The sequence below is a fragment of the Agrilus planipennis genome, unplaced genomic scaffold, assembly GCF_000699045.2.
Source record: "Agrilus planipennis isolate EAB-ADULT unplaced genomic scaffold, Apla_2.0 scaffold186, whole genome shotgun sequence".
NCBI lineage: Eukaryota > Metazoa > Arthropoda > Insecta > Coleoptera > Buprestidae > Agrilus > Agrilus planipennis.
The window spans coordinates 263,549-277,029 of record NW_020439023.1 but is presented as its reverse complement, the minus strand read 5'-3'; the positions used below and the strand labels follow the sequence as shown (position 1 = coordinate 277,029).

The 13,481-nt window shown below is 35.9% G+C and overlaps 2 protein-coding genes across 2 annotated transcripts in view; one reads left to right on the top strand and one right to left on the bottom strand.

Moving 5' to 3' along the window:
- Nucleotides 1-13,481, top strand: part of LOC108738285 — a 110,226-nt gene that overhangs the window by 42,414 nt on the left and 54,331 nt on the right. The window lies entirely within an intron of this gene.
- The window catches only part of LOC108738276 (semaphorin-2A), a 93,215-nt gene that overhangs the window by 54,872 nt on the left and 24,862 nt on the right, over nt 1-13,481 (bottom strand). The window contains exon 3 of the mRNA XM_025976368.1: nt 1,680-1,731. Within this exon, the coding sequence (XP_025832153.1) occupies nt 1,680-1,731 (52 nt within the window). The remainder of the gene's footprint in view (nt 1-1,679; nt 1,732-13,481) is intronic.

Below are 13,481 nucleotides of genomic sequence, written 5' to 3'. Positions count from 1 at the left end.
GGATTCGTTTTCAGCAAGTAGATATCCACACAAGTGGACCTTGTTGGAGCATACGTAATCCTAAAATGTAGCATCGTGCTACAGATGGCGTTTACTGCGCCATTTGTAGTATTTTCTATTTCAATGTATGTTTGTATACAGGGTGTCACTAAACCAAAATCGGTCAGTCATACACGTATAGTTTAAAATAGAGATAAATATTTCAAATAAAAGTTGTATAGAGTTGACTACATAATACCGTAAAAATATTTTTAAATATGGCGGACTTCCGGCTATGCCGGAAATGCACCTTAACTTTGTTATTTTAAACAGAACCCCCTACTTTTTATTGCATTTTTGAATTTCCGATTAAAAAACAATGTCAGTTTATTAGCATTTATTGGACCTGGGTTACAACGTTCTGGAGTTATTTCACGTTTCTTGGTAAATTTGACATATGCAATGTTTGGCGCCATTTTAAATATATCAGAAATAAAAGGACTTAGAGGGTTACGGTTACCAGATCCAGTTCCTAAATGAAATTGCTTATTATCTGTATGTATTAGATAGGCACACATTATAAACAGTGTAATATTTATCGATGCGAATTTTCACAAAATCAAACAGGTATAACTTTTTTTTTAAATTAAATGTATTTTTTCTCGCATAATATAATGCAAAAATTAAATTTCCTTTCAACTGATATAGGGGTATTGTTATCTGTGACCAGTAATTTTTGAGAAATTTGCATTTCTTTTGAAATATACAATTATATCGCATAATCACGTTAGCTGTTTGAAAAAGTTTGGCGAGTTTGTTTTATTTTTTCGAGGAAATGCTGGTTTATTAATTGATTGTTGAGTAATTACCTAATTGGCTGAGAATATAGTTTAGTAATTATAAGTAAAATTGCTAGATGGTTTATGAAAGGCGATATCTCGATACACAATTTCCAGACAACTATAAAACCTAACAAAAGCAAATTTCCTGAAATAGTTTATGAGGAACCACCATTTACTTCTGAAGACACGATGGAACGAATTCGAAATGCGTTTCACTCTGTCAATGAAAATGTGGTTATGAATGTGAATGAGTTGTTTTATTTATAAATATTAGTACTATTTTCAAAGAAAATTTGGTAATTTGGCGTTAAAAATTTTGCATCTACTTCTACACCCTTACTCAACAATTAGTTCCTAAACTGAAAATCAAAAAACAAAAACTTCCCAAACATTTTAAACCGGGCAACATAACAACGTGATATTATTGAAAATTATTTATATTGTGATATTATGGAAAATTTCAAAAAACAATGCAAATTTCTCAAAAACTGCTAGTCACAGATACCATCTGTAAGTGGCATTTTCAGGGGTACTACGTTGACAACAAGTGCTCAGTCTGTCGTAACCTTCGCTCACCTTGTCAACCCAGTACCACTGAAGACGTCAGCCACAGATGCCGACGAAACGTCTAGACGTAACACTTCCTTTAGACTACGTCCCTATTACCTACTTTTGTCGTAATACATTACCTTTATTTTAACTTATTAAGACCTCATACTATTGACCGAAATAGTCAAAAAGCACACTCATTAACAACTTTCATTCCCCATTAAAACTATAGCGAATTAATTCTTACAACGTTTAACGGTACATTTTTTTAAATAGATTACTTAAAAAAAACTTATCAATAAATCTTACCTGACAGTCCGTATGGTTCACATTATTCATATTTAATCGGAAGACTCGGTCCCTAGAAAAGGAAATAGGAAAATCAATGTATAACTTCACACTTATAACAATTTGTTGTTGTTGATTTCTCCAATTAATTTATAGAAGCTGTGTACTGTAATGACTTATTTTGTAGTCACTGTCTATGAAGGTTCTATTGAACAGAATAAAAAAATGGTTATAACTTTGGCGTAACTGAAGATGTATCTGCAACTGTGATTACCATCGTCCTTCATCTTATGATTAAAACGCAGATTTGTTACGAATTTATTTAGAATTTTAGGTGTTGAAATAACTAAAAAATTGTCTCATCATCATAAAATTTGTTGTCATTTCCCTGAACTACCTCCATCCCTCCTAATATTTTTCCTTGTTAGAAGATAATATTATAAATCAAAGGTTGACAGTAAACAGAATCGTTTTATGCCTATATAGAACTAGCAACATTAAGAATAGTCACGACAGGAGATGTTCTTTGCTCATTTCTCATGGGAGCCCTTCTTGATCCACACACACAGATACACATATACCTCAGACCTAACGGTACGGTACAATCAGACAATGGTTCATATCGCAGAAACAGATTGCCATTTTCCCGCGGTCCCCGCACGTCCGGCCACTAAATTCGTACACATTTTGGACGCCGGCCGACTAAAACTTGGGGTCAACATAATGATATTAGCTTTTATGGACAATGTCATTTTGCTAGCTGTCAGATCTTCCCGTGTGTGCCTTTGTATTTACAACCTACTTTATCTAAATGCATTAACTCACCCTTGGAAATGGGAATAAAAGTTTCGTGAGCTAATTTTTCTATTACGAAAGAGGGTTTGGAAATAATTTTAGGAGTGACTTTTAAGAAGGAAACACAAGTTTATGTTGAATCTTGAGCACGTACCCCACAATTTTTTAGATCAAATTTGTCAGTTTTGGGTAACACCTTTTATCGTTTGTTTATTGATAGCCATTTCTGTAAAAACTTTTAAAATTATGCGTTAAATATTTACAATGTATAATACTATGAGAACATTTAATATTTTTGAAGTGAAACTTCTTTACGCGCGATAGGGTAAATTCGTTTCATTCGAGTTGTTACGTAACGAAATCATGCAACGGATGTCTCCTCTCTACTCGGCCACGTAGTCGAGTTTGTAGTGGGGATCGCTTGAGCCGTGAGCGCCCTTCAATGCAACGTTCGTTACAGGAAACTCCGGCATGTATTTGTAGTGTAAAATTTATCAACCAATTCCTTAACCTCTATCCCGGTATGTTTGTGTGTTTTGAAGAAGTTTCACTTTAGTAGCGTGTTGTATAATGACACATTCTTTTTTTTTATAAGTTGGCGGAAAGAAATCCTAGAAATAAAAAAAATCCTACAGGAGTGGAAAAACCAGTTGTGATCTTAAACTGTCTCAATTTAAAATAAAAATTTCCCTCTCTTATGTCAACGAATGTTTCTTGCCAATTTTTTCATAAGGGTTTAATAACTAAAGCTTCCTTGTTTTTCATTGGCATGCAATTTGAAAACATGGAACTTTATATTATTTTTTTTTACAAATACGCTTTAACCTTTTGGGCTGTTGCGGATTGCATGTCTTTTAGTGTTAGCCCTAAATCGCCTTAACAATAGGGTTGTTCGGAAAGTCATTTCGTTTTTTTTTGTGGAAATGAAAGACAGTTTTCGTATAATAAACAAATACTTTATTAAATTATATATTGACCGTTCTGGTCCAACACCTTTTGCCATCTTTCTGGTAGTAGAATAATTCCACGCTCATAAAATTTTTGGTCTTTGCTGGCAAAAAACTGATCGAGGAGGTTTTTGACCTCCTCATTTGAGGTGAAGGTTTTACCGTCTAAAAAATTTTGGAGTGACCGGAACAAATAATAATCCGATGGTGCCAGGTCTGGAGAATATGGTGGGTGTAGCATTGTATCCCATTCAAGCTGTAAAAGCTTTTGGCGAGTGACCAAACTTGTGTGAGGTCTCGCGTTGTCTTGGTGAAACACTACACCTTTCCTGTTGATTAGTTCTGACCTTTTCTGTTGAAGTGCATCATTCAGTTTGTCCAGCTGATGACAGTAGACTTCCGAATTAATCGTTGTGTTATCCGGTAAAAGCTCAAAAAAAACGATTCCTTTAAAATCCCACCAAACAGACAGCATCACCTTTTTTTGGTGAATATCGGCTTTGGAAAAGGTTTGAGCCGGTTCATCTTTTTTGCTCCATGACCTCTTGCGTTTGACGTTGTTGTATACAACCCATTCGTCGTCCCCAGCGATGATGCGCTTCAAAAACGGATCATTTTCGTGACGTTTGAGAAGCGAATCGCAGACATCAATGCGGCTACACAGATTTCTCTCTGTGAGAACATGGGGAACCCATACATCGAACTTCGAGGATAATCCCAGGCCTTTCAAGTGATCATAAACTGTTGAATTTGATAAAGATAACCTCAATCCGATCTCACGTGTTGTTATTCGCCGGTTCACATCAACTAATGCCTTTATTGCGTCTTTATCAGCTTCAACCGTCCTTCCCGAATGTGGTGCATCTTCGACATCAAAATTGCCGGATCGAAATTTAGCGAGCCAGTTCTGGCACTGGCGTACTGTCAACACACCTTCTCCATACACATCAGTCAATTTCTTTCTGGCTTGAAGAGCATTTTTACCCTTTCTGTAGTAAAACAGTAAGATATGTCGAAAATGCTGCTTATCGCTCTCCATATTTAAAAGGGCACCAACCAAATTAATTGGAATTTTTCACACACAAGCCTTGCTATATGAGCTCTCAAAGCATATAAAAATTATACCGTTTAAATGTGAAGTTGGGTGCAAAAGAATACAATTAAATCCTCTGTCGGGAAAAAACGAAGTGACTTTCCGAACAACCCTATATTTTACGTTACAAAGGCATACAATTTGATACCACGAAACTAAAAGTTAATTTTCACTACAACCAGAAAAGACAAAAGTCTTCCCTAAATTATCAACCTCCAAAAATGCATACGTTATAAAATCGGGGAACCCCACCTGTCACCAGCACCTAGGCTACTGTTGCGTTAGTGTATTATTGACGAATTGTCTTCTCGCAATTTAGCTTAATTGTGACATTCCCATTTCTTTTTATTCCTTAAATCGTCTTCAATGATCTGTGGCGGCTGGCCATCCTGTGCGCTTCTGTTTCCTTGAATTCATTGTAGACTTAATTGAATCTGCTCCATTTTTAAGAGAAAGAAAGAAACATTTGAAACGTTTTAATATTCGTCGAGTTGGCTGACGCCGGTTGCTCGAACCGAATGACGAAATACGGAACTTTTTCCAAAGAAGATATTGAGTTCCATTTCCTTCCGTTCGAAAAATGTGAAGCTCGTTATTCCTCGGGATAAAGAAAAGACGGCAATTAATTTCATGTCGCTCCAATCTGTGTCGGAAGAGCATTTGCGCCACTAGATTTTCCAACTCGGTACGTGATGGAAAATGTTGATTTTATCGGTGTTGTTTAGGACAGAATAGGCTTTGCAAACAAATGATTGTAATAAGAAAACCGCGAAGATTTAACCAAAAAGCATTACCATTTGCTTTGAGATCATAAAAATATCCGAATTGTTCCGAATGCAACTGGTATTACTTGACCCAAATGATTATTTATCTGCGACATGTATTTGTGATTCAAAATGTAATGGAAAATATCCAACTTAACCATTCGCTAAAATATATTAAAGTGATCGAACAACCCTTCATACTCCATTTTTCCATCGGCAGCGCTGTTACCATAAATTCATCCCTCTCGATTTTCATTTCTATCTCACGCCAATCCCAATCGCCCCGAAGTAATCCATTTATGCCGTAAGCTGAATCATCGTAATCAAGTCTCCGTATGCAATAAACATGCGTAATATTCGGGGGCGGGGAGTTTGTAAGCGGCGAGGTGGCCGGAGTTTTCAGTAATAATGTAACTTAAAGGGTGTGCACCTAGCGTGATATCCTGTTCAGCGGGTGGAACTGGCGGACTCTGTAAGAGAAGGGTAGTCAACGGACCGTGGAGGCAGAACAACCCCTGGCCAACTGTCTGCAGTATCAAAGACGAAATTTGTGCAAAAAAAACGCCAAAAATATGAGACACAAGTTCATTCACGTATTAAAAAACTCGGACGTTCTTTAATATATCCGCAAATGAACGTTTGAATCCTTGATCAATTATTTATTAAAACTACCCGACGAAAAAAGGAAGGAGTTTAGAATTTTCAGGCTCTCTTCAGTTAAAACTTAGAAGGCATTCATAGAATGTCTCTTTGTCCCCTTTTTAAGCTTCCAATAACTTCAAAAGCCAATGTGAGCAACTTTCATTCATCATTTTACAAAATATTTATCGGTGATATTTGCAAAACTTTTAACTAATTCCTTAACNAGAAGGCATTCATAGAATGTCTCTTTGTCCCCTTTTTAAGCTTCCAATAACTTCAAAAGCCAATGTGAGCAACTTTCATTCATCATTTTACAAAATATTTATCGGTGATATTTGCAAAACTTTTAACTCAAAAATGTATTTTGCATTTTACAAATTTTTAGAAAATACGTTTGGAAAAGTATTTTAAATAAAATACAAAATGGTTTTCTCAAAAAAGTATTTAACTGCATTTTTTATTCTGTATTTGCATTTTAAATGTAAGTACTTCAAATAAATCACATCTCTGTTAATGTCATACCTTATATACGAGGTCAATTAACAGGTCAATTGAAAAGTCCCCGGCCTAAAATAGTAAAACACATTTTTTTTGCAAAATTCGTTTTTTTTATTCAACATAATTCCCTTCAAGGGTGATACACTGATTATAGCGATCCTCCAACTTTTCGATACCATTTTTGTAGTACGATTTGTCCTTTGCTTCAAAATAGGCCTCAGTTTCGGCGATCACCTCTTCATTCGACGAAAATTTTTTCCCAACGAGCATTCTTTTGAGATCTGAGAACAGGAAGTAGTCGCTGGGGGCCAGATCTGGAGAATACGGTGGATGCGGAAGCAATTCGAAGCCCAATTCATGAATTTTTGCCATCGTTTTCACTGACTTGTGAGACGGTGCATTGTCTTGGTGAAGCAGGACTTTCTTTTTCTGCAAATGCGGTCGTTTCTCGGCGATTTCGTCCTTCAAACGGTCCAATAACGCTATGTAATAGTCGCTGTTGATGGTCCTTCCTTTTTCAAGGTAGTCAATGAAAATTATTCCACGCGCATCCCAAAATACAGACGCCATAACCTTGCCAGCCGACTGTTGCGTTTTTGCACGCTTTGGAGCGGGTTCATCGTGTGCAGTCCACTCCGATGACTGTCGATTGGACTTCGGAGTGAAATGATGGAGCCATGTTTCATCCATTGTCACATATCGACGCAAAAACTCGGGTTTATTACGCGTGATCATCTTCAAACACTGCTCTGAATCATCAACTCGTCGTTGTTTTTGGTCAAAAGTGAGCTCGCGCGGCACCCACTTTGCACAGAGCTTTCTCATACCCAAATATTCGTGAATGATGTGATGTATACGTTCCGTTGATATCTGTAGAGTGTCTGCTATTTCATTCAATTTCAATTTACGGTCATTCAAAATCATTTTGTGGATTTTTTTAATGTTTTCGTCCGTAACAGCCTCTTTTGGGCGTCCACTGCGTTCACCGTCTTCGGTGCTCATTTCACCACGTCTAAACTTAGCATACCAATCCTTGATGGTTGATTTTCCTGGGGCAGTGTCCGGAAATTCGTTATCAAGCCAAGTTTTTGCTTCAACTGTATTTTTTCCCTTCAAAAAGCAATATTTTATCAACACGCGAAATTCCTTTTTATCCATTTTTTTCACAATAACAAAAGTTGCTTCACTAAAAATGCTATAATTCACAAACTAATGATCCGACAGCCGTCAAATTTATAGACGCGTCTTTTGAAGGTTAGGACTAACTGAAAATCATATGAATTTAGTTCTGGTGCCGCCATCTATGTGTCAGGCCGGGGACTTTTCAATTGACCCTAGTATATCTTAAAGTATGAACATACGTCTTTATCGTATTTTAAGGATCATTTGTATTTCATGTTAAGTATTTACTTCTTTTCATAGCTTGTTGTTTCCTATTTCTTTTATGAACTACTTTTCTTTTTTCTGATACAAATCCAGAAATATTTCGGAATATATATACCCTCTTGAATTTCAGCATGTGTTTGCTTTCGATGAATTTTGAAGTTGTGTTTATCTTTTGTATGTTTTCGTATACCTCTGATCGATCCAAGCCAAGAAAGAACAAATAAAGTAAGAGAATTCAAAAGCATCAAATTTTGTTGGGTCGGTATGCGTTCAAATCAACAATTAGCGCTTCTCGAGTTAATTACATGTCGACGAGGTGGGATTAAAGTGAATAACGTTCGATCGCGATCCCCAGAGAACCTTTTTTTCCTCGAACAAACTTCCTTCTGTCGTGTCGATAGCAGACGAATCTGATTAGAGATTGAATTTATGCACGGAAGCATTCGTTCATAGCAAAAGAGAGAAAGCACAACAGAAAAACATTTCTTCTGAACCGGCACCAAATGACGTACCTACTTACATTTAAACTGCCTTTTTTGTCTTTTTCATATATTCTAAAATTTTAGGGTTCTTCTACCTACTTTAAAAAATAAACTAGGATAGGTTAGGCACTTATATCACATTCGATTTTCTCAACAAGTCAAAATTTGAAATTTGGTTCAATAATAGACTTTATTTAATGTTAATGTGAAAATTCATTTAATTTTTATCCACTATTAAAGGTTTATTAAGAGTATTTCAAAAAGACTTTATTTTCCAATCAGTTACTAATAGACGGTACTGAAAATAAATAGATAATGGCTTTCCTGGCCAATAAGTGAATTGATTCTGTTCTAATTGTGAAGGTCATCATCGATTAGAGTTGCTTCCTAACGTTTTGCAAGCACGAGTGGTGAGCTTCTCCAGCACCGGAAATAGAAGAACCTCTGAAAAAGCTCGCCACTCATGCTAGTGCAACGTTAGGAAGCAACCCCAACCGACAATGGACATTAGACCCGAATCAAGACAGCATCAGTAGGTACTGAAATTTATAATTGTTTATTATTATTATATTATGAAAGCTCTACAGAAAATAAAGGGTATCTCTGGATAAGGTAGGTGACATTGCACCTCGCGGTTTTTTCCACTTGGTGGTACATGATAAAAAGTAACCTCCAGTCCGAATTCTCCCTCACTATAGGACTACAAAAATTATTTTATTCACGTTTCATTGTTTTTCTCAGAAAATCTAAAAAAATTAATGACTATACAATACCACACTTGTCTAATTTTTCAGATGTTTTAGCGCCGTTCTTTTTACTCAAAAAAATTCCGGAAAGTTGCTTTCCTTGTATCATCAATCCACAAACTATAACATCAACGATTTCTTCTTTAAAACGAGTAGTGATGAGCAAACCAGACGAAGACCAAGACTGTACCCCTCTTGGTATCGGTCTTGGTCTTACTTATTGGTCTTGCTGAAATATTTCACGTCTTGGTCTTGGTATTGGTCATGTTCAAATACTTCTAGTAATGATCTTGATCTTGCTGGTATAGTCTCGGTCTCGGTCTTGGTCTTGGTCTCTCTGATTTAGTTTCTGTCTTGGTATTGGTCGTGCCAAACCAACGAAAAGTTTCCCTAACAGCTATTTTATTCTTGGCAACTACTTTATGATGCCTTGCATAGAAGAGCATATGTCAAATAATGTCTCTAACTACATAAAAATCGTTTAGGACTTATGCATGACATCAGGTGAATACAGCAAAATTAATTTTTCAGTATTTTCACTTATAATATTATTTTTGTCTATACGGTTTGTGAGATTAATTGATATTGAATTCACACGTTCTACAACAATTTTGAGTCATCATCATAAGGTCGTCAGTCCTAAGACTGGTTGGACACGCACCTCCACTCTTTCCTATCCTGAACTAATTTTCGCATTTCCCTAACACTAGAACAACCCACATCCTTAATAATAGTAATGTAATCTAGGTCTACCTCTACCCCTCTTAACGTCCGTTTCTGCCTCTAATATGTCTCTGAGTAGACCTTCAGGCCTGAGAAGGTGTCCTACTAAGCTATCTCGCCTATTTCTTATTAACTTCCATAGAGTCCTTTGTTCTCTTAGTCTTTCTAATACCTCTTCATTTCTAACCTTTTCTATCCACGGTATCCTCATCATTGGCCTGTAACACCACATTTCGAACGCTTCTTTTCCATTTTGATTGTATCTCGTAAAAAGTTTGTAATTTTATCTTGAACGCTTAAAAATTATTTTCTATAAAACATATTTATATCAAAACTCGTTGCATTGGAGTCACGCTTGTCAATTTTTGACGAAAGCCTTCGTTTTCGGTGATATCTAAAAATCCTATTTTGGATTAATTTTAACTTCTGGCAAAAATTTTGACACTTTCTACTAAGTTCAGAATTACATTTTCCTGTTGTTTTATTGAAATTAGGAATTCTCTGATTCTAATAATGTTTATTACGTCTGCAATGTTTAAGTCTTTATTTCCTATTTATCCAGTTTTTACAAAGCGCTTATACTAGCTGTCTTTGGGCTGTTTGGCTCGAAATATTGACCAGAAGTTCGATTTTTTGATGATACTGTGAACGTAATGTTTGCTACCTGCGAGAGTACAGGGAACATAATATTTTTATGGTCCTTATGCCTTTTTGTAATCTTACTACAGCTCGTATATACAAATGCTGAAGCAGTTTTACCTACAGGCGTTTCTACACGAAATTATGAAAGAAGTCTGTTTTTAACATACTTCCTAATTAATAATACAAATTGAAAAAGCCAACTGAAGAAAATAATGGCGGGGAGCATCACCCGGCATTCTCCCTTTGGCTAGGACCCTGATCTTGCTAGTATAAAGACAATCTTTTTAAAGAAAATTATTCGAAATAATGAACCTTTTCGATCTTTTGAAAGTCACTTATTTTTAAGGAAAATTTAAGAAGGAAACTAATTCTTCTGTAATGTCTTAAATATACTTACTTCCACATTCGTTAAGACGCAAACGGGTGTTACGCCCGAGGGAATGTTAGAATATAAAGTTTGTAAACGTTAGTGGCAGGTCTCCTCCGCCATACATTCTCCTGGGAAATTCTATACCGTAACTCCCGTTGTTAGTATTGTTACCCACCGAAAGTGTTTCGAAAACTTTGCCGTACTGGCACTTCAAAGCGGCAACAGATGTCAAAAACATACTGAAACTCTTTTGTGAAAACTTTAATGAAAATCCACTTGATGTTTCGTATTTGGGCTCAACAACTATGTGAAGCATTTACGTTTTACATTAAAAGCAACCCTTTTCATATTTCTTTAAAATTCGAAAACTATAATAAGGATAAACAGAACGTATAAAAAAATTTCCTTACTGATTTTCTACGAAAGTCGCATCAGGTTTACGAAATCGAACAGTAACTACGGAAAAATAGTTTCTGGTAAACACTAGATTGGTTTTCAGTTGTTACTGATAAACACAACTCAAGTCCGCATCACTTTGTCGAATGACAACATCTGCACCACGGAACGGTTCAAACTTTACTTAGTAACAATTTTAAGAGACAATAGTCCTTAGTGAATCTGCCTGTCCAGCTGAGATTCGAACCCCCGTTTAGTTTTTGATAAAAAAAGGCACAAGTGACTAACACAACTCAAAACATTTTTCGTAAAAACTTTTTGGGTGTTTCATTCCCACCAGCCAGTAATGTTGCTGGATTACGCCGGAACGTAGGGCGCGAGGCCCTCTTCAGCCTCCCTTCAGGAATTGTGGGAATGGGTGGGTGGTGGTTCGAATGAGAAAGATGAGACGTACGAAATGAAGACAGAAGAGAATGCAATATTACTGCCCCAGCATTTACCTAAGTGATCCAAATAAACCACAGAAAAACTTGGACCAAGGCAGATGGACCCGGAATTGAACCGGCGTCCTCCTGAATGCTAAGCAATGGTCTAAACCTCTAGGCCATAGGGCAATTATTTCATGGGAGTTTTATTACTTGAGGCGCCACTTTACGTGATACAGAGTGTAATCTTGTTATTGAGTTACAGTTTTAATGTTATACTTCCAAATAGAATATTAGAATAAATGATCCACTTTTGGGACTAAAACTTTGCAAGAACGAAAATAATAGTACCTAGAGGTAAAAACTTGAATTGTAAGAACGAAATTTAGTAAATGTATGAGACTGAGACTAACGCGAAGAGTGAAGATTAAGACCAACACTTGACTACTAGACATTAACAAAGCCCAAAATCCTACCTACCTAAGATTGTCTTAGGTAAATGTTTGATCTTAATTTTGTCAAAATACGTAAGTGTTCGGTGGTATTTTTCCTTTTTCTATATATTATTATTTAATTCATAAATGTAGTAGTAAGCAAAATTGAACATTTTCAAATATTTCAATTTTTTCCTGTTTCATTTTTGAACCAAACTGATATACGTTCTTTAAGCCAAACTAAAATAACATTCTTTACCTGATTTTATGACCATTTGAATGTATATGTATTCTCAAGGGCAAAGATTCTAAGAATTTTACCCTTATTGGAAATTTTTGTCATCATAGAAAGGAAGAAAGTCGGAATACCAGTTTTTACAGTTAGTATTTTTTTGTAGAGTTATCATGCTATCTCGCCAAGGCAATACCAACTATATATGTTCCATTTAATAAATATTGATTATCTTTAATCGGAAATTATTGAAGTGACCCAATTTCCCATTAAGTTTACACTTACGAAAAAACAATAACCAAAACTTAATCTGCAAGACTAAGTTCAAAACCCAAACATCTGCAAGATAAGGATCTAATGAAAATCAAGTTTTAAGACTCTTGGTGATTAATAAAATAAAATAATATTTTTGCTATCTTCACGATGAGCTTATACATGGTAACGTTCAATATTTAAATAACTTACGTTCAAAATGAGTACATGAAGTTTTTAAGTTAATATGCTAGTGTCTTTAATGTTTACCGGAAAATCTTGCCCAAGTCGAGGTAAATGGTAGATAATACAAATGTACATTAAAAAATACATAATCATCGTCGTTTTTGAGTAGGTATTCATTCAAGTTTTGCTATGAATGTCAAAGATCTTGGTTGAAGCATACTGGTTCAATATCATCTTTATTCGCAAACATCCGCAGATTTTCTTTACAGGGCGCCTCTTTTTTAATACTAAACCATTCATCGTCCAACTTTTCAACAGGGAGATGATGCAGTACCATACAAATCTATTCGTTATCCTTATAACCGTGCACAAGACCAAATTCTTGTACCTTTCTCCATAAACACTAATCAATGAGGAAGTTGCTTCCATTAATTAAGAGAAAAACGTCCCGACCACCGTACACAAGTAGTACTTCTTGGTTTTTAGATGAAATAATAGATACCTATTGGTGTAGAGGTGTACGCAAGTGGGACGAAAAGTTTCTTGTACGCAAATGGGACATACTGCACATACGAGGGTGGATTGATAAGTTTCCGGCCTAACCAAGAGATGACGCCACTAGGCCTACCTTGAGGTGACATTCTATAGTACCATCCTTGGATAGCTTGTAGCTATAGTTTCAGCCCGATCTCCTTGCTAGTGTAGGTTTGACAGCACGCTGAACAAGACGCCTCTGTGGTTTTCGTAAAAATGGAAAAGCAGGAAAATCGTGCTGTCATCAAATACTTTTATTTGAAGGGGTTAACGCCG